The 19038-nt window shown below is 43.0% G+C and overlaps 3 protein-coding genes across 9 annotated transcripts in view; all 3 read left to right on the forward strand.

The window, feature by feature from the left end:
- Nucleotides 1–537: 537 nt before the first annotated feature.
- Hspb2 (heat shock protein family B (small) member 2) lies at nt 538–2001 on the forward strand. The gene is made up of 2 exons (XM_010610685.3): nt 538–856; nt 1332–2001. Exons 1-2 carry the CDS (start codon nt 763–765, stop codon nt 1790–1792), a joined length of 555 nt encoding a protein of 184 aa, XP_010608987.1. The 5' UTR covers nt 538–762; the 3' UTR covers nt 1793–2001.
- Nucleotides 2002–5666: 3665 nt separating this feature from the next.
- Nucleotides 5667–14025, forward strand: CUNH11orf52 (chromosome unknown C11orf52 homolog). 3 transcript variants are annotated; one of them, XM_010610696.3, is made up of 4 exons: nt 5714–5840; nt 11578–11615; nt 13068–13129; nt 13364–14025. In XM_010610696.3, the coding sequence occupies exons 1-4, from the start codon at nt 5809–5811 to the stop codon at nt 13610–13612; spliced, it is 381 nt and encodes a 126-aa protein (XP_010608998.1). In that variant the 5' UTR covers nt 5714–5808; the 3' UTR covers nt 13613–14025. The 3 variants fall into 3 exon arrangements, with proteins under 3 accessions (XP_010608997.1, XP_010608999.1, XP_010608998.1); XM_010610695.3 differs by lacking the exon at nt 11578–11615 and having other exon boundaries at nt 5667–5840; XM_010610697.3 differs by lacking the exons at nt 11578–11615; nt 13068–13129 and having other exon boundaries at nt 5701–5840.
- Nucleotides 14026–14446: 421 nt separating this feature from the next.
- The window catches only part of Dixdc1 (DIX domain containing 1), a 76704-nt gene continuing 72112 nt past the window's right edge, over nt 14447–19038 (forward strand). For 3 of the 5 annotated variants that reach the window (XM_010610686.3, XM_010610690.3, XM_010610689.3), the window contains exons 1-2: nt 14447–14654; nt 15710–15801. In XM_010610686.3, the coding sequence (XP_010608988.1) occupies nt 14558–14654; nt 15710–15801 (189 nt within the window). In that variant the 5' untranslated portion in view covers nt 14447–14557. The remainder of the gene's footprint in view (nt 14655–15709; nt 15802–19038) is intronic. The other 2 variants (XM_010610688.3, XM_019205484.2) reach the window with 2 other exon arrangements.

Genomic DNA, 19038 nt, shown 5'->3' on the forward strand with positions numbered 1-19038 from the left:
TAGGGCTGGGACAGAGTCAGGAATCCCAAGCAGGCAGTGATGTGCCCCTCCTCCTTTTCCTCCTCCTCCCCAGTCTTGAATGCCAGGGGAATTGGGCCAGCAACTATCTTGGGCCTAGGCAGGGACTGGAACCTTCCTAGGCTGGGCCCTGGGGATATTAACTCTTTGTGGGTCCCAGGAGGAGTGCAGTGACAGCTAACATCTCAATACAAGGCATCTGAGTGGTGCCCTCGGTTGACCTAGGTTCCAGAGAAGACTTTGAAATTAACCTGACCAGAGAGACTAACCCCAAAAGGGGCAGAAATTTTTCTTGTATCTTTTACACTATGTGACCAGCATAACACTAAATCCAGAGTGTTTTATGAAGTAGGATGATCAGTGCCTAAAACTGAGAAGGAAGAGTGGTATGGAAATGTGCACATTGTGAGAAGGGTCTCAGCTAGGCCTCTTTGCCTCTGCCGCAGCAGCAGCTTCCACCCCAGCTCGCTGCAGGGCCAGGACCCCCAGCTGTCAGTCCTCTCAGCCTGTCTGCGACAGCTGAAGCCTGTGAGGGGAGGGGAGAGGGGGTCTGGGAAGAACTGGTCACACCCTTGTCACCGCACTCGGGGCCCCTGCCTCCGCCCTCCCCCCTCAGAGGCCCCGCACTATTTTGGGTGGTGTCGACCCCGCCTCCGCCTCTGAGTGTGTCCTAGCTCTCTGGGCAGCTGGAGGGGTCGCGCTGCGATTGTTGGGGCTGCACCTCGGACCAGGGTGACTGCAGCCATGTCTGGCCGCTCGGTGCCACATGCCCACCCGGCCACCACTGAGTACGAATTTGCCAACCCGAGCCGCCTGGGTGAGCAGCGCTTCGGAGAAGGTATGAGCTGGATGCCACCCCCGTGCCTCCCACCCCCACCTCCTGAAATTCTGGGCTGACTTCCCAACATTATTGGCCTCCACCCCACTAGGGGCTTAACTGAACTCCTGGGGTGAGCCATCTCCCACCGCAGACACGACACTCTCCTCACCTCTTCAGCAGAGCTGTCTCCCCTTCCTCCTGACCTCAGGACACACTTGGGGCTTGCAGTGCTTTGATACTTGCCCCTTGCCGGCCTTAGTGTGCCTTCTTGTTCCCCTTCCACCTGCCTAGCCCCAGTTTGGCTCGCCTCCTCCACTGCCATGGCTTTCCTTTCTCAACCCCCTCTTCCCAGCTGCCTCCCTTGGCGCTGCTTCCCTACTTCGGACTCCCCTCCTGCTCTTCCCCCTCCTGCAACTCCTGATCTCATCCCATCCCTGTGTCTACCTCATCCTCTCTCATCCTGCATCTTGCCTTCTCTCTCTCTGCCCCTCAGGCCTCCTGCCAGAAGAGATTCTGACCCCCACCCTCTACCATGGCTACTATGTCCGGCCTCGGGCTGCCCAAGCTGGGGAAGGCAGCAGGGCAGGGGCATCGGAGCTTAGGCTCAGTGAGGGCAAGTTCCAGGCATTTCTGGATGTGAGCCACTTTACCCCGGATGAGGTGACTGTGAGGACTGTGGACAACCTGCTGGAGGTGTCTGCTCGGCATCCCCAGCGCCTCGACCGCCATGGCTTCGTGTCCCGAGAGTTCTGCCGCACCTATGTCCTGCCTGCTGATGTCGATCCCTGGAGGGTTCGAGCGGCCCTTTCCCATGATGGCATTCTGAACCTGGAGGCCCCTCGGGGTGGCCGACATTTGGACACAGAAGTCAATGAGGTCTACATCTCCCTGCTCCCTGCGCCTCCTGACCCAGAGGAAGAGGAGGAGGAAGAGGCAGCCAGAGTTGAACCTTGACTGCCAAAGAACCAGCACCCAGCAAATCCCTTTCAGCCTCCCTTGGTGATTCGAGCAGTTGCTCACCACCCCAGAGGTGGCAGCATCCTTGGGGGATGGGAAATGCTCCAGGTCCACAATGTATGGTTTGGTCCCCTGGGACATGTTATAGCCTTTGGTTTAGTTCTGGGCAGAGCTGAATAAACCCAAATCTCAGGGCCTTGTTTGTGCTGCTCACTCTTCTGTGGCCTAGAAGATGGGATGGGTGAGAAGAAGGAGGTCATAGCCAGCTAGACAAAAAGCTCCTGTTATGTGTGCCCAACGTCACAGTACCCTGAGCTCACACTTGGGTGCTGAGATCATACCCGGAAGCTGACATTGGCTCCAGATCAAATTCCTAGCCATAATTTTCTCACAATACAACAAAAGAGAGTATGATCCTGGGAGGGAAAAGGGATATGCCATCCAAACAGCCCAGAGGGCACTGTCTGAGCTGGTGATTAGAGACACAAAAACAAGGGTCTCCAGACTGTCTGGCCCTTTTTGGAGAGGGTTTGGAAAAAAAAAATTTTTTTTTTTTTTTTTGGCTGGAGAGAGTTGCCTAAAGCCCTGGAGTGAATGCTTTGTTTTCCCATACTAAGGCCTGCCCACAAAAATGGTCTCTAATTCAAGGGATTGAGTGTGCATATATGGAGGCATAAATAGTTAAGCCTCCATCATTATCTCTGAACTCCATAGCTTCTTTATCCTCTGCATAGGTGTAACCCACTTGAGAATGCATTTGTCTCTGATTTTGGAACATCTCAAAGAGAGGAATCATTTTACTACCCTATCTGATTCAAGACTAAATGCAGGGATCCAGTGTTCTTATTATGGTAGTAGTTGCAAAACAATCCTCCCTTGAAGTAGTCTTTTTTTGATACCGGAACTCTGGACCCTGTGCTTTGCAAGGCAGGTGTGGGAACCACTGAGCTACATCTAAATCCCAGGCCCTTTGAAGTAGTCTTAATTCTAAGGATATCGTATGCTTAGGAAAGCCTGGGTATGGCCGGGCATGGTGGCACACATCAGTAATCCCAGCACTTGGAAGGCTTAGGCAGGAGGATCACCACAAGTTCCAGGACAGCCTGGACCACAAAGGGAGACCCTGCCTGAAAAGAAAAAAAAAAAAGGAAAGCCTGGGTGTCTGTCCCTAGCAAAAGCTATAGATCACCTTACCAGAAAAATACACATACTTCCAATTTTTAAAATACTATTTAAATAGTCTCACACAATTTTTAAAATCCATTCATGCCCCTCTTAGGGATTTGTGGACCCGCAAGGTTAAGATTCTTCCCTTAAGAAATTTAATTATTGGTTAAAGAATTAATACCTATTAAAAATAAAAGCACAACTCAGAGAAATAACATCGATTATGTTCAACTGTCCATTCATTCAGTAAATATTTATCAAGCCCAAGTAGTATGGAATGGGGCTATATATTGTAAATATAAATTACAAAAATTATAGTCATCATATGTATGCTTAGGAATCTTAACATCTAGTTGAGAAGAAAAAGAATAAAAGAAGAATTTTACTCAGACTTCAACCAGAACAGCTTCACACCAGTTTGTTTTGTAATTAAACCTTATTTGTTCACTCTTATTTATTTTTGGGTTGGAGATTGAACCCAGGGCTTGGCACGTGCTATACACGTACTCTACCACTGAGCTACATCCTCCACCTCTGAGTTTTTCTAAAATAATGGATTCCTAAATAAGAGAAATTTTTGGTGCAGGGGATCAAACTCAGGTCCTTGCACTTGTGAGGCAGGCGGCAGCACCACTGAGCTAAACCCCCAGCCTGCATTCAAATTCTTTTAAGGTTATTAATCAACTTCTTTTGATACATTTTGCGCTACTATGGATCGAACTCAGGACCTTGCACTTTCAAGGCAGGTGCAGTGCCACTGAGCTAAATCACTGGCCCAATCACAGAACTTAGAACTTCAGAAAGTAGCCTACTCCTTTTTCTTTTTGGACATAACATATACGTTCTTCCTTCCATTGAACCAAAATCTGCATTTTGGTAACTTCAGCACTTTGGTTCTGCTTGTGTTTAGAAAACAAATAAAATCCGCCTTCCACTTAAAAGATCTTCGGATTATTTAAAGATACCCTTTCTGATCTTCTAAGGCTTCCTTTTCCAAGATAAATTGTGCCTAGTTCTTTAAGCCACTTATTAGCATTTTTCCACAACCACTTATTACCCAGACAACTTTCTTTTTTGGGGGGTACCTACCGGAGATTGAACTCTGGACCTTGCACTTGTGAGGCAGGCAGTGATCCCTGGCCCAGACAACTTTCTTTTGAACAGTGCCATTTGACAAAGTAACCTGAAATTTAGCATATAGACCTTAAATTATTATTCTAGGCACTGATTGGCTAGTACAGATTTCAGCCGAATAATCAGTCCCCTTACTCACTACTCTACACTCCTACTAATGCTACCTAAGGCATATCAGGTTTTCTACTGTAAATGTACTATTGGTTTCTGTGGAGCTTCTTGTCATTTAAAAATCTCTTAGGTGATTTTCTGTAAATACGGAAGTAGCTAGAAAGGGACCCCTTCTGGGGAGCTTTTTTTTGTTTGTTTGTTTTTTGTTTTTGTTTTTGTTTTTGTTTTTTGGTGCCAGGGATCAACACTTTCAAGGCAGGCAGCAGAACCACTGATCTACATCCCAGGCCCCTCTGGAGGGCTTTGAGTGGCAGGATGAGAAGTTTAAACTCTACCCTGCAGGTAACAGGAAATTATTAATGGCTTTTGAGCTTATGAAGAAGGAGCAGGTAAAAAGATGAAAAGAATACAGCTAATGGCAGAGTACCAAAAGGTCTACAGGAGAGAAGCTCAAACAATGATCAGGTTAGAAGATAATAAAGTTATCATCTGATAATTAGCAAAGAACAAAAGTAATAATTATAACAAAAATAACTCAGGTTTACTGAGAAATTTTAATATGCTAGGTCCTAGACTAGAGCTTTACTACATGTACTTCATTTGATCTTCACAATAATATAACCCCCACCCTCCTGTACCAGGGATCCAACTCAGGACCTTGTGCTTGCAAGGTGGGTGCAGTGTCACTGAGCTAAATCTCTGGCCCAAGGTTGTCATTTTTTATCCCCAATTTTTTCTAAGAAATTTGTTCAGAGCCCAGGGTACTCTGGGGAATATGGGCATTTGAGAAAGACATTAAAGAGGAGGTGAGAGCCCCAAAAATAAGAGTTGTGGGTTACCCCGATTCTTCTAGAGCCCATTTTTTCCACAGGGGAATTTGTTCAGCTGCTTGCTAATTGCTGGTGAGTGTGCAATGAGTCTAACTTGGGGTCACTGAAAGAAAAAGATGAGTGAAGGGATGAGATTTTGTAGTACTGAACAGAGGTTGGGGAAGTGAGTGGTCAAGAAGGCTGAGGCCATTCTAATTACAGAATCGTCTGGTTCTATACCAGAAGGGGGTGAGATAATAAATTTCTTTCACTTTACAATCCTAGAAACCCCATGCGACTCATATTCAAACCCAGATTCTGGACAGTGCTCATACTGGTATACCTGGAGAGTGAAACCCAAACTTGGATAACGCTGGACAAACATAAAGGAAGATTTTTTTATTCCACTGTGGAGGATATATTTCAAAGACCGTGTGGCGTAGCAGAGAAACATTTCCTAAGGAAAACCAGAGCCCCTTTCCGTCTCCAGTTTCTTTTTAAATTGAGGCTTGAAGCTCAAAGTTCACAGCTGCATCAAAAGAAGCTTCAAATCCCAAAGGTGAGATAGCTCTCTTTCACCTGGAGCCCTTGTGTGTGGTTCTTCCATTTGACTAGGAGCAGTCAGCTGGGAATCATTCCAGCAGGTGCCTTCCGAAGTCCAACCTGTTAGGTTGAAATCTGACACTGGCGGAGATCCCTGGGAGCTGAAAAGGAAAGCTAAACCGGGAAGCAGGAAATGCACAAGCCTCTTTATGTCGAAAAACAGCTGGGCTCCCTGGGAGATAGAGCGCCATGGGAAACCGGCTCTGTTGTGGGGGAAATTGGTGAGTAAGATGGAAGGGCGGAGGGCACGGGCTCTATTGGTGGATATGAAGCCCTGAGAACTAGAGTCAGTGTCTCCCACTGCTACTTTCCTCTGCCTGGCACCTCCTGGTTCCAACAGAGGGTAGCAACTCCTTCCTGTGCTTACTCCTTTTTCTGGAGACCACAGAAAAGAGCGACACCAGCTGTTTATGGAGTTGCCAGGGCAGGGCTGGAATAGTGAATTGGCATTGTTTCTCTTTGCTCTCTTACTTTTCTCCCTCCTCTCCTTTTTCTTCTTCCCGAGATAATAATAATTGCAGCATTTGAGAGCTTTCTATGTTCTAGGCATATTACAATCTCATTTAATTTTCCCAATATTTTCTTTGAGTAAGTGGTTTTATCTTTTATTTATACTTTTTCCTTTATATGTATTTTTGTTTGTTTGTTTTTCGGTACTGGGAATGGAACTCAAGACCTTGCACTTGCCAGACAGGTGCGGCGCCACTGAGCTACCTTCCGGCCCAGCCCTTATTTATTTTTGTGGTTCCAGGCATTGTACCTATCCCTACCCCATTTTTACTTTTTATTTTAAGATGGGCTCTCACCAAGTTGCCCACACTGGGCTCAAACTTGTGATCCTCCTGTCTCAGCCTCCCAGAGTGCTGGGATCACAAGGCATGAGCCGTCACATTCTCCCCCTCCTTCCATTTTATAGCCAGCCAAAAAATTGAGTCTCAGAGAAGTTAATTAACTCACCAGTGTCACGTGGCTACTAAGTACATAAAGAAAGATTCCAACCCAGGCCTGCCAGATTTTGCAGCCCATACTTTCACCAGTAAGTAAGCAGATCAAGTACATCAGCTTTAGAAAAATGTTTGTGGGCGGGGCGTGGTGGTGCACGCCTGTAATCCCAGCACTCGAGTGCAAGACCAGCGTGGGCTACATAGTGAGTTCCAGGTCAGTCTCAACTATATAGTGAAACCCTGTCTCAAAAAACAAACAAACAAAAAAGTTTATTTAAAAGGATGAAGGAAAGGCCAGTCGTGGTGGTGTATGCCTGTAATCCCAGAACCCTGGGAGGCTACGTAAAAGATCTGAAGTTTGAGCTCAGCCTAGGCCATTTAGGGACTGGGCAAGATCCTATGTCAAAATAAAAATTGTATTGGGCCAAGGATATAGCTCAGTAGTGCCGCTGCCTACCTTGCAAGCACAAGGTCCTGAGTTCTATCCCCAGTACCTATATATATATATATATATATGTGTGTGTGTGTGTGTGTATTTAGTAATTAATTAATTATTTTTGGTACCGGGGATTAAACTCAGGACCTTGCACTTGCAAGGCAGGTGTGATGCCACTGAGCTAAATCCTTGGCCCTCAAAATAAAAATTTAAAAAAATTTTAGGTGTGAAGGTCCTGGGTTCAATTACCAGTACCAGAGAGGAGGAAAAAAAAAAAAGAACACAAGTGGGAAGGAGAATTTCCATGGAGTATATAAATATAACTTTCACACCTATTTGCAGTGTGACGGGCAAATCGCTTAGCTTCTCTGTATCTATATATATAATATATAGATTAACACAATCTCTACTGTTTAGATCCCAGGTTTGCTTTGAAGAGCAAAGAATATAGTATAAATCTTATAATTATTTGTGGTATTGTAACTGCCCTTTCCCAGAATTTTCATTGCCACTTAGTTTTGTCCCGTCTCCTTTGCCTTTTAGCTATCTCATCCTGTGTGGGACAGATCCTGAGCATGCCTTGTTTATAAATTAAGTATTGTTATATTTAGGGAGATAAGTGAGGCATACTGGAAAGCACATAGGATTTGCTAGACGGTATTTTGGATTGAAGTTCTTTCCCTACTACTCATTCATTTATCCATTTATTAAACAAATATTTATTGAATATGGCTTATGAACCAGGCACAGTGACAGATGCAGAAGACAGTAGTAAAAGGAAATTTGGTTCTGAGTAGGACAGCTCAGTTGTAGTTAACCCATCTAGAAAATGGGAACAAAAATATGCATCTCCTAGAATATTGTGAAAACTGAAAAAAAAAAAAAAGAAAACAACTAAACTCTGAGATGTCCAGTATAGGACATCTAGAAATACAGAAAAGCTTCTAGAAAAGGGGATAAAACAGCTTCTTTTGCTCCCTTTTTTCTCTAGTGTTGCATTCTTCATTACTGATTAGTTCTTGGATGGTGATAATTATTGCTAGTCATAGTAGTCAACTTTTACTGATACTCAATACAGGTAAGGGACTGTGCTTTCTTACATTTACTATTTTATTTGTTTTTGTTTGTTTGTTTGTGACAGGGTCTCACTATGTAGTTGAGATTGACCTGGAACTCACTATGTAGCCCAGGCTGGTCTCGAACTCACAATGATCCTCCTGCCTCAGCCTCCAGAGTGCTGGGATTACAGGCGTGAGCCACCACACCCAGCCATTTACTATTTTATTTAATCCTTACAATAATCCCATAATGTTTAGACAGTATTATCATCTATTTATTTTTTATTTATTCTTATTTTTTGAGATGGGGTCTTGCTATGTAGGTCAGGCTGGCCTTGTACTCTCAGCCATCCTCCTGCCTCAGCCTCCAGCATGCTGTGATTACAGGTGTGCACCACCATGTCCAGCCTTCATTTTATTGGTAAGAAAATGGAGGCTCATTTGTTGAAATGATGGGTTTGGTGGCACAGACCTATAAGCTCAGCACTCTGGGAGGCTGAGGGAGGAAGATCACAAGTTTGAGCACAACCTGGGCAACTTAGTGAAACCCTGTCTCAGAATAAAAATAAAAAGAGCAGGGTTGTAGCTCAGTATGAAGGCTCTGGGTTCATTCCCTAGTACAAACAAAACAAAAAGCAAACAAAGTTGCTGAAACTCTCACAGCTAGTCTGACATGGTCAACTGACTCAGAGCCTATTCTAGAAACATTATACTATGCCAGACAGCCTAATCAATATTATTTTTTTCCTCTTGAAGTATTTATTAGGATTGGACCAAAAATTATTCTCTATTTTTTGTTATCTCAGTAAGCCACCAGAGATTACAAGATACTATGACAATTGAAGGTTTTTAGTATAACATATTCCTTTTCTTTCTTTGCTTCCTTCCTTTCTTTTTTGTTAGTACTAGGCATTAAACCCAGGGCCTTCACACTGAGCTACATCCTAGTCCTTATTTATTTATTTTTGGTACTAAAGATCGAATTCGGGACCTTCTGCTTGCAAGGCAGGCGGCGACACTAGAGCTAAATCCCTGGCCCTCCCTTTTTTATTTTTGAGAAAGGGTCTCACTAAGTCGCTAAATTGCTCAGGGTAGGTTCAAACTTAGGATCTTCCTGCCTCATACTTCCAGAGTTCTGGTATTACAGGTGTGCACCACCACACCCAGCTTTGTTTGTTTGTTTGTTCCTGTTAAAAAGTAAACATTTGAAAATACTCAAAAGCAGAAAATAAAAAACAATCATAAATGTAAGTACCCAGAGAGGACAGAAACATTTTAGTACATTGTCATATTATTTTTATTTTATTTAAAAAAAAAATTTTTTTTCTGGTATCAGGGATTGAACTCAGGACCTTGCACTTGTGAAGCAGGTGCAGTGCCACTGAGCTACATCCCTGGCCCTGTCATATTTATTTATTTATTTATTTATTTATTTATTTATTTTTGATACTGGGGATCGAACTCCGGTCTTTGCGCTTGTGAGGCAGACAGCGGAACCACTGAGCTAAATCCCCAGCCCTGTCATATTATTTTTAAATGTCCGCATTTTTATCCTAAAACGTATCTTATAACTTCATGCAGAGTAAAATTTTCCATGCTATTATGTGTTCTTCCAACATCATTTATTACGTTCTACATAATTTTCCACTGACTGGATATGCCATTATTTCAGTCAGTTACCAAATATTGGCTATTTCCTATTTTTTTATATTATAAATAATGCTATAATAAATATCTATATTTGCACATGTATTATTTTTTTCTTAGGATACAAATTGATACATCAGAGTATATACATTTATGTTCAATGCTTTTTATACTTATTGCAAATTGCATTTTAGAAGGACTGGATCAAGTTTTATTCTACTATCACTGCAGGAGTGTCCACTTAATTTCCTTAATTCTGATCTAAAAATAATTTTTGTCACACTATGAGTACTCTGGGTTGTGTCCAGGCATTGCACAATATCCAACTTGGGAACAGACTCTGTTCACTAAAATTGGATAGCCCTAGTTACATATTTTAGAATTAATATTTCCTCTGCTATTTGAATAGAAATCAGCAGAGGCCGGGGATTTAGCTCAGTGGTACTGCACCTGACTCACAGCGCAAGGTCCTGAGTTCAACACCTGGTGCTGCAAAAAAATAAAAGAAAAGAAATAAGCAGGAAAACAGTAGTGACAAGGGGTAAGGAATTAGAAGATTCCCTCGCTCCTAAGGTGAGACTGTGACTGGACAGCTGTAACACAAAGCAGGAGCTTAAGTGGCAGAGGAGCAATCTGAAGGACATGGGAGTTATTTGGTTTTTGTTGTTGTTCTTTTTTTGCTGAACCACTTGGAGCATTTGGATGGATACTAACTGCTTTCACCTCTGCAGGCTGCACAGCAACCAAAAATCACACCAAAATACCTCAAACATATGTGAGGAAATCCTCATTTTTTTTTCCTTTCAGAAATACAGTCAACAAGAGTTAAAAGTCTGTCCCTTTCTTTCACCTTAATTAGCAAAAGAAGGGAATTTTCTGAGAAGAGGAGAAATCCCTATACATAGGGTTAGCTCTGGTTCGATTTGGAAATGTACTAGCAAGAAAAAGCATCCAAAGTAAGTCTCAAACTATTTCAGCCTACTTCCTCAGACTGGAATTGTTTTTCTGGGTATCAAACTGTTGACCATCATCACGTAGACACACAGTCTCCACTCGGGACCCAGGGGCTGAGAAATGATAGAGGTCTGCTGTGCACTGAGGACAGGATAGCTGAGTCACTGGCCAAATTTGGTGTTTCCTATTCTGTAGACAAAGTGTTCCAAAGGACATTAAAGGTCAAACATCTCTCACTTTCTCTGCTAATTAAAAATAAGCACAGGAAACACACACAGAGAGAGGGGTTACTTAAAGGGTTATGCGGGCCCTCATTGTGGCAGCTTCTGTGACTTCCAGAATGAAAATCCCAGGTTGGCAAAACCACCCCACCAAAAAAAAAAAAAAAAAAAAAAAAAAAAAAAAAAAAAAAAAAAAAATCAAAGAAGCAACAAGAGGGTCTCTGGGCCTGGGAATTTACCTCAGTGGCACTGTGCCTGCCTTGCAAGTGCAAGGTCCTGAGTTCCATCCCCAGTACGGCAAGAAAACAAACAAACAAACAAACAAACAAACAAAGAGGGTCTCTGGATCCAGGAGTGTCCTATTATTTGGCAGGTTTTCTTACCCTCTGCTGGGATTAGCTGGTCAGACAATCCCAGAATAGTCCTCAAACCAGCTACATCCCTGGCATGTAGGAACTGTTGCCTAAAATTGTATTTTGGGTTTGGTTATGTCAGTTGAACCACTCTACTTTCCAGAACCATTCATCTAGGAGAAGCATGGTACCCTTGACAAATGCTTTTGGGCTAAACTTGGCCCAGGGTGAATTTTTAGGCAAGTGGGAGAAAGTCATCCCAGATGTTGAGACCACAAAACAAAGGAGGAGGAAAGATAGAGACCAGAGCTCTTGCACATGGGTGATCTGTTTTTCCTATCACAGGAGCAGCCCATCAACTTTCCAGAACAAAAAAAAAACAGGTAACTTTAAGTGGGAGGGAGCATGAGGGAGGAGTGGCAAATAAGAGAGGATAAGAGAACTGACATCTTTGGAAAGGGCAAACAAAGTAGAAAAGAGGAGTGGCCTTGGAATGGATAAAGGGCCATAGCACACCAAAGAGAATCTTTGGTTTACTGGGCTCAAAACCGACCCAGGACCCATGGGTCCTATCTTTCCCATTATGTCAGAGTGGCAGGGTTGGTCACTCTTTTTTCCATTCATCAAGCTACTGTGTGGGGTCCCAAGGAGGCAGAGAGTTGCAAGGCAAGGACTGGTGATCTCAGCCCTGGAAAAGCTGAAAATCGAGTTTGAGCAGAACATTCACTTAAAGCAATAATTGAAGTATTATCTACTGGTATTATAAGAGATATATACTCATGCTGCTGGAGAATGACAGAACTGATGTCAAAGCAATAATAGCAAGTTTACAGGTTAGCAGAAGAGGGACAGAAAGATGTTTTATTTTTTCTTTCATTTCCTCAATTTGTTTTCCTTTTTATTGAGTTTATTGGTACATTTTAAGTATACAGTACAGTTACATTCATCATTGGGATCCTATACCTTTACATGTCAGATTTTGATTTTCATTTTTCCTTATACACCTGCCCTCCCTTCACCTCCTTCACCCTCCTCTATTTACAAAGAGTTTGTTTCCATTTTTTCCTTTTCTCATATTTTTTCTTTTCCCTTATTTCCTTTCCCCTACCCTTTCCACTTCTCCTACACCTTTTGTCCTTTCCAGAAGGATGTTTTATTTTTTATTATTATTCTATTCTTCTTCTTCTTTTTTTTTTTTTTTTTTTTTTTTGGTTTTTGAGACAGGGTCTCACTATGTAGTTGAGACTGACCTGGAACTCACTTATGTAGCCCAGGCTGCTGTCCAACTCACAGTGATCCTCCTGCCTCAGCCTCCCAAGTGCTGGGATTACAGGTGTGCACCACCACACCTGGCCTTCCAGAAGGATGTTTTAAACAGAGGAATCAGCTCCTGCAAAGGGAGACTGACTTACTTAAAGTGGCACACTTCTGTATCTGAGCACTTACTATTGTGTTATGATAATGGTCTGTTTACTTATTGTATCCCCTAGTAGACTGTAAGCTAAGACAGAGAAAACAGTCTACTCATAGTCCTTCTATCCCAGAACACAGCACAGATCCTGGCACATAATAGGCTCTCGATATGTATTTGTGGAACTATCTTTAGGAGCTGGTGAAAAATGAAGATGGATAACATTATGTTCAGATAGTGAAACGCCTGGACTGTACACCTGAAAAGAAGTTTGGATATAGTAACAGCAGAAGCAAAAGAAGTGGGAATGGAGGCAGGGACATAAGTTACAAGCCCAACACAATAGGTTAATGAGATTTGACCAGGGCAGGCTCATAGACACAGAGAAGAGAGAGTGGATTTAAGTTGGATTTCTTCCCTGCAGGGAGCCAAGCAAGATGCACACTGAAGAGACAGCAGCAAAAGCTACGGCAGAATAGCACAAAGGTAATGGCAGGCTTGTCATCCCCCCTAAGGGACTACTCAGACAAGAGATCCCAGTTACCCATTTTTCACCCTGAGACAGACACTGCTCAGTCATCTGTAGAATGTGTTGGTTTTGCCTGGCCTCCTCTGTACCCTAAATGCAAAGCAAAGGGGCATCACTCTAACTGGCCCAGCATTGGAGGTGAGGGAGAAAATGAAGTAAAGAATCTTCCTTAATTCTATGATTCTTCGCAGGACCATAGATTAACAGGATACATCGGTGAGCAGGTGTTACAGCAGCCTGTATCCCAGAAGAGGAGTCAAAACCTCACATCAGAAGAGAGCAACTTACATTATGCAGACATTCAAGTGTTCAGCCATATCCAGCCGCGTTCTGCAAGCGAGGTGAAACACCTCCAGTTAGAAAACGCTACAGAATATGCAACCCTTTACTTCCCTCAGGCCACACCACGCTATGACAGCAAGAATGGGACTCTGGTGTGAGTGTTGGGGAGGAGGCACCAATTTCCATCTTAACCACTTCTGCACAGGGAACCTACTGCCTTGAGGAATTTGGTTGCATCCTAGGGATGTTAAGCTGAAAGAACCCAAGGTCACTTGGAATTGCAGGTGTCCCCATTCTGTCTCCTAGGCCTCTTATTTGCCACTGTTATCTTGGAGTTGTGGTTCGTTAACTATGTGTGGATGGAGTTCCACAAAACGATCCTAGGTGAACACACACACACACACACACACACACACACGATCCTAGGTGGAGTGTGCTAAAAAGTAGGTCTTTGACCCCCAACATAGCTTTCGGCTTCTCAAGGGCAGAAGGAACAGGTTGCAGAAAGCACAGCACCTGGGCTTACCGTGTTAGGCTTTATTTAATGATGTCCCTTTTACACACCTTAAACTCCAATGCTGAAGAGGAAGTACTCTGGAAAAGCATTCTAAACGTTTGCAGCCAACTTCTGGCTCGGGCAATTTCCTCAGTGGCTGAGTCAAGATTCCCAGACCTAAGTGGACAAATGGGGTCAGGAACTGAGACATGAAGGAAGCCTTCGACTACTGGCCACAAAGGCTTTTTAACCACGGATGCCGAGCAGCCCGAAACCCCCGCTGGCCAGATTTTTAGCTCTTGCCTGCCCAGAGCTGCTATAAGCAATAAATGCCGAGAGGAACTGGCCTGGTTCGTTTTCTGGGGCGAGGCTTTCCTGCGGGTCGGGTCGCCCGGAGCTGAAACTGTGGGCGGGGTTCAGGCCAGTGAGGAGGCGGGGCCTCCCAGGAGGCGTGATCCGGGTCCCCAGGGCACAAGGCGCCTTCTGGCGGGGACGTACCCAGGAGGTTGGAGGAGCCGTCTGGAAGGCAGGGGGCGGGGTCAAGACCTGCCAGGGAAAGTTTGCGCCGCCAGAAAGCAGCGGAGTGGAGGCGGGCCTCCGCATCGCCATGGCAGCGGGAACGCAGCGGCCGCAGACAGAGCACATGCGGACGGAGCTCACGAGGGCTGACAGAGGAGTTGAACTAGACAGACGGATAGTAAGAGGTAGGTGTTGAAGGGTGGCGGGTAAGTGGGAAACATCCTTACCAATGGTTGATCAACCAGACTGAAACTGGGCACATGCGGAAGGGGCAAGGTGGGGTAACAGAAGGGAGGCGGAAGGTTCACGGTCTGCCCTCGCTCAGAATCTGGTAGATTCTTGGTGTGTAGTTCCCACTTCAAACTTTCAGAGCTTGGAGACAGTAGCAACGTACTTCCTTCTCTCAACCTGTTCACCATCCCCGCTTACATCGCTGCCTTTAGATTGGTGCCTAAGAAGGATAACTCTCTGAAGATGGGTAGGGTACTGAAAGTAGAATTGAAACCCACAAAAAATTTGGTAATAGTATCAACCCCAGAGAGTGCTTGTGAAACTTTAAAGCACTTGCAATGGTAACTATCATGTAGTCAAATGTGTGTGTGTTTGTGTGTGGCTGCCACTATCATCGTCATCATTACCTTCCCTTTCCCGGGGCTTGTTATCTGGCACAGACCTACTGGGTGCAAGTGGATTCATAAGAGTGGACTGAAGGATTCCTCCACCACTTAATGGAGCAACTCCCTAGCCTGCTTTCTACATGTTAGCAGGGGGGGAAATGTAGCTATTTCCAAGGGTTATTTACCATGCGGGTCGAGTAAGATGATGTAAATGATAACAGTTTGTACATGCAAGCTTCTGTGTATGAATCCTGTATTAAAATTATAAATGCTTGCCGGGGATTTAGCAGTCTTCATGCTGTCTTTTTGGGTTAAAGCTGAATTTCTAAAGATGAAACGGGTAAATGCCAGAAGTAGAATTCCTAGTGTTGTTACCCTGTGATCCTTGAAATGAAGGAAGGAGAGAAAAGGACAGAAAAAACTTAAACAACTAAGTTTTAAAATACCACTGCGGTGGTACTGATTTTTGGCTAGCCAGGGTCCTATTTCTGGTACTTAAAGATAACTTAAGTTGGTAGATTTGGAGGAGGAGAATGACCTCAACGAGGCTGGTGTAACTTTTGGATCCCCCCACCCATTCTGTAAATTTGCACATTTCTTCCTTTTCCTTTTCCTATTTTAAGGTGGCCCTGATTTGGCTCTTCTAGGGACTTTGAAGATGGGGACTCATGTGATTGTGAGATTCTGTAACACCTTGCTGCCAGCAGAGCCCTCTGTAAGTTTCTGGTATGCTGTGGAGAGGAATTGAAGACATTACTGGAAATGCATTACAATTTTTTTCCCCATTAAGTTTATTGGTACATTTAAAGCAAACAATACAGTTACATTTATCATTGGGATCTTTTTCCTTTACATGACATATTTTGGTTCTTGTTTTTTCCCCATATCCCTGCTCTCCCTTCACCCCCTTCACCCTTCCCTATTTACAAAGAATTTGTTTCCATTTTTTCTCTTTCCTTATTTCCTTTCCCCTCCTCTTCCCCCATCCTCTTTAGCCATTTTCTTCCTATTTCACACTCCCTGCATTACAGTTTTGCATCTGAAGCATTTCTTCATCAGGGCTCAGATCCTGGAACAGAATTATTATATTTGTTTCTGTCTTCTCCTTGTGGAAATTGTAGCATACTAGAGCCTTGATTAATTGTCATTCTGGAATTAGTAAAATCAGGCAGAAATTGAAAACTTTAGCAGTTAAGAATATATGCATTGAAGGGTCAGGGATTTAGTTCATTGGCATTGCTGCCTTCCTTGCAAGTGCAAGGTCCTGAATTCAATCCCTGGTACCAAAAAAAGAAAAAACAAAAACAAGAAAAAGATTTAAAGTTTGTTGTAGAAATAATGTGTGCTAATTACAAAAAAAGTGTGCTAATTACAGAAATTTGAAAAATATTGCAGACTATGATTAAAAAGTAAAAACACAGCCTCTACAGCTGAGGGAGGCTGAGGTAAGAGGCTGGCAAGTTCAAGTCTCATTTGAGCAACTTAGTGGGACTTTATGCCAAAATGAAAAATAAAAAGGTTTGGGGATACAGTTCAATGGGAAAGCCCAAACTTCATTCCCCAGTATTGCAAAACAACCAGACAAACAAACAAACAAACAAAACGCTAATCCATAAGTCTCACATCCAAAAACAAACATTGGGCTGGGAATGTATCCCTGTGGCATAGTGCCTGCCTGGCAAACACAAGGTCCTGAGTTTGATCCCCAGTCCAAAAAAAAAAAAAAAAAAAAACTCAGTGGTTCTGTGCCTGCCTTGTAAGCACAAGGTCCTGAGTGTGATCCCTGGTACCCTCCTCTCCAAAAAAAAAAAAAAGAAAGAAAGAAAAAACAAAGCAAACATTGATAATATACTATACTCTTTCAGTATTTTTTCTGTGTAACATGTTTTACATGAGATCATATTATGTGCAAGCTTTTGATTGCTTCTTCTCACTTTATGTTTTTTTGGGGTGGGGCAAAGATTTATTATCCTGATAACAAATCCATGATGAAATTGTAGTATACATAAATATTTATGAACAGTGAAACTTAGCATGAAAATTCTGCAGTGCAAATGGTTGAAAGTCAAAGAAAAATTACAGAATTCCAATTGATATGGAAGATCTTAAAGCATCTGCCTTAAATCCTTTTAATTCAGGAAAGAGTTTGGGGAGAAAGCAAGATACAAACTAGGAGACTGTCGAGAGCCATTCTGTATAATTTCTGAGGAAAAATCATATCATTATTAAATTGTTGTTAGGGCTGTCTGGGGCCCAGTGTCTTCTTGCTGTGCAAGCCAGCTATGGCATGTGGAAACATTGCTTCATGTTTGTTAATACAAAGTTATTTAAAAAAATTTTTTTTGAGACAGGGTCTTGCTATGTAGTGCAGGCTGGCTTTGAACTCACTGTGTAGGCCAGGCTGGTCTGAACTTAGGCAGTTCTCCTGCCTCAGCCTCCAGAGTGCTGGGATTACATGTGTGTGCCATTGCTCCTGGCTACAAGCATTTGTTTTAATGGGAAATGTGTTTGGCAGACAGTATAATGGCTGTAATTTTCTTAAGCAGACCTTTGTTGTTCGATTTTTTTTAGATTCTCCCACCCCTATCTCTTACATGGTAAATAAGTAGTTTACGACTACTTCAAAGGATGTGAACATTTTACTCAATCTACCTTGTTAAAAAAAAAAAGAATTGTGATGCCAAATGTACCTCTTTCAGAAGACAGCTGAATGTTAGTTGGAAGGTAGATAGGACTTGGTAGAAATCTGGCTACCTCGTGTAATGAGACCGTAGGCGCCCAAAAAAAGATTGTTTTTGGTAATGTACTTAGTAATGTGGAGCGCTGACACAGTGCAGTAATACAATATGGGGCTATTCAGTATTGTCACAGTAGAGAAACTCGAGGGTCACTTCCAAAATATCCACCAGATGTCGCTATCTTGTTCTAATTCTCACCTCCAGGGTAGCCTGCAGATAATTTAAAATGTGGATTTTAAGAATTCATGTAGGAAATATCTGCATATCTGCTTTGGTACAGTTTTTTTTTTTTAACAGTACCATCTGGTGACTGGCAACATCCTAGTCTCTCACTATTCTGTCTTATTTTTCCTTCTACCCATTTGTCTGGCACATTCACCCTGTGTACTCTGTTCCTTTATTCTAATGTTGAGTTCTGTTTTACTAGTTTTTCTTCTATTCTTTCCTCCAGTCTTGTTTCTTGCCTCTGTGTGTCATGTGTATATATTTATGTGCAATTGTCAGCTCAAATTTTTGCTAGAAGAATGGGACTTGGCATATAATGCAATAATAGGGTTCAACATATCTTTAATGAATGTGTTTAGTGAAAGAGTACATGGATGAAGGAGAGAAAAATATAGAAGGATATCAAAAATTATTTATAGGGCCAGGGATTTAGCTCAGTGGTGCCACTGCCTGTCTTGCAAGTGCAAGGTCCCTAGTTTGGTCCCTGGTAACCAAAAAAAAAAAAATTTTTTTTTATAGTTTGCTTGAGAATACAGTAAAAGAGATAAAGTCTGAAATAATCTATAATTAAATGCCAAGTGATAAAGTATTGAACACAGTCATCATAGATCTTTGAAATTTAAAAAGACAGTTATCCAGGCTGCTGGTATTTACTGAGCATCTACTCTGTGCCACACAATATTCTTGGTTCTGGGAATAAATCAGTAACAAATCATACAAAAGTCCTTATCCTCGTGAACTTATGGGGGAAAGTTAATGTAAATAAATGAGCAAGCTGCTAGGCATAGTGGCACATGCCTATAATCCCAGCACTTGGGAGGCTGAGGCAGGAGGATCAATGCAAGTTTGAGGCCAGCCTAGGCTATATAGTGAGTTCAAGGTCAGCCTAAACTACACAGCCAGACCCTGTCTTTAAACAAAAAAAATGTTGGGGGTGGTGGCGCACATCTGCAATTTTAGCACTTGAGAGGCTGAGGCAGGGTTATGGG

Source organism: Fukomys damarensis, unplaced genomic scaffold (genome assembly GCF_012274545.1).
Source record: "Fukomys damarensis isolate Sample0158 unplaced genomic scaffold, DMR_v1.0_HiC HiC_scaffold_16, whole genome shotgun sequence".
NCBI lineage: Eukaryota > Metazoa > Chordata > Mammalia > Rodentia > Bathyergidae > Fukomys > Fukomys damarensis.

What these genes read in the sequence shown, in the direction of transcription:
- Hspb2 (XM_010610685.3), top strand. Translation starts at nt 763, where the DNA reads ATGTCTGGCCGCTCGGTGCCACATGCCCACCCGGCCACCACTGAGTAC. An exon ending in TGAGCAGCGCTTCGGAGAAG is followed by an intron (nt 857 to 1,331) that starts GTATGAGCTGGA and finishes TCTGCCCCTCAG; the next exon opens with GCCTCCTGCCAGAAGAGATT.
- CUNH11orf52 (XM_010610695.3), top strand. Translation starts at nt 5,753, where the DNA reads ATGCACAAGCCTCTTTATGTCGAAAAACAGCTGGGCTCCCTGGGAGAT. An exon ending in CTCTGTTGTGGGGGAAATTG is followed by an intron (nt 5,841 to 13,067) that starts GTGAGTAAGATG and finishes TCTTCCCTGCAG; the next exon opens with GGAGCCAAGCAAGATGCACA. An exon ending in TACGGCAGAATAGCACAAAG is followed by an intron (nt 13,130 to 13,363) that starts GTAATGGCAGGC and finishes GATTCTTCGCAG; the next exon opens with GACCATAGATTAACAGGATA.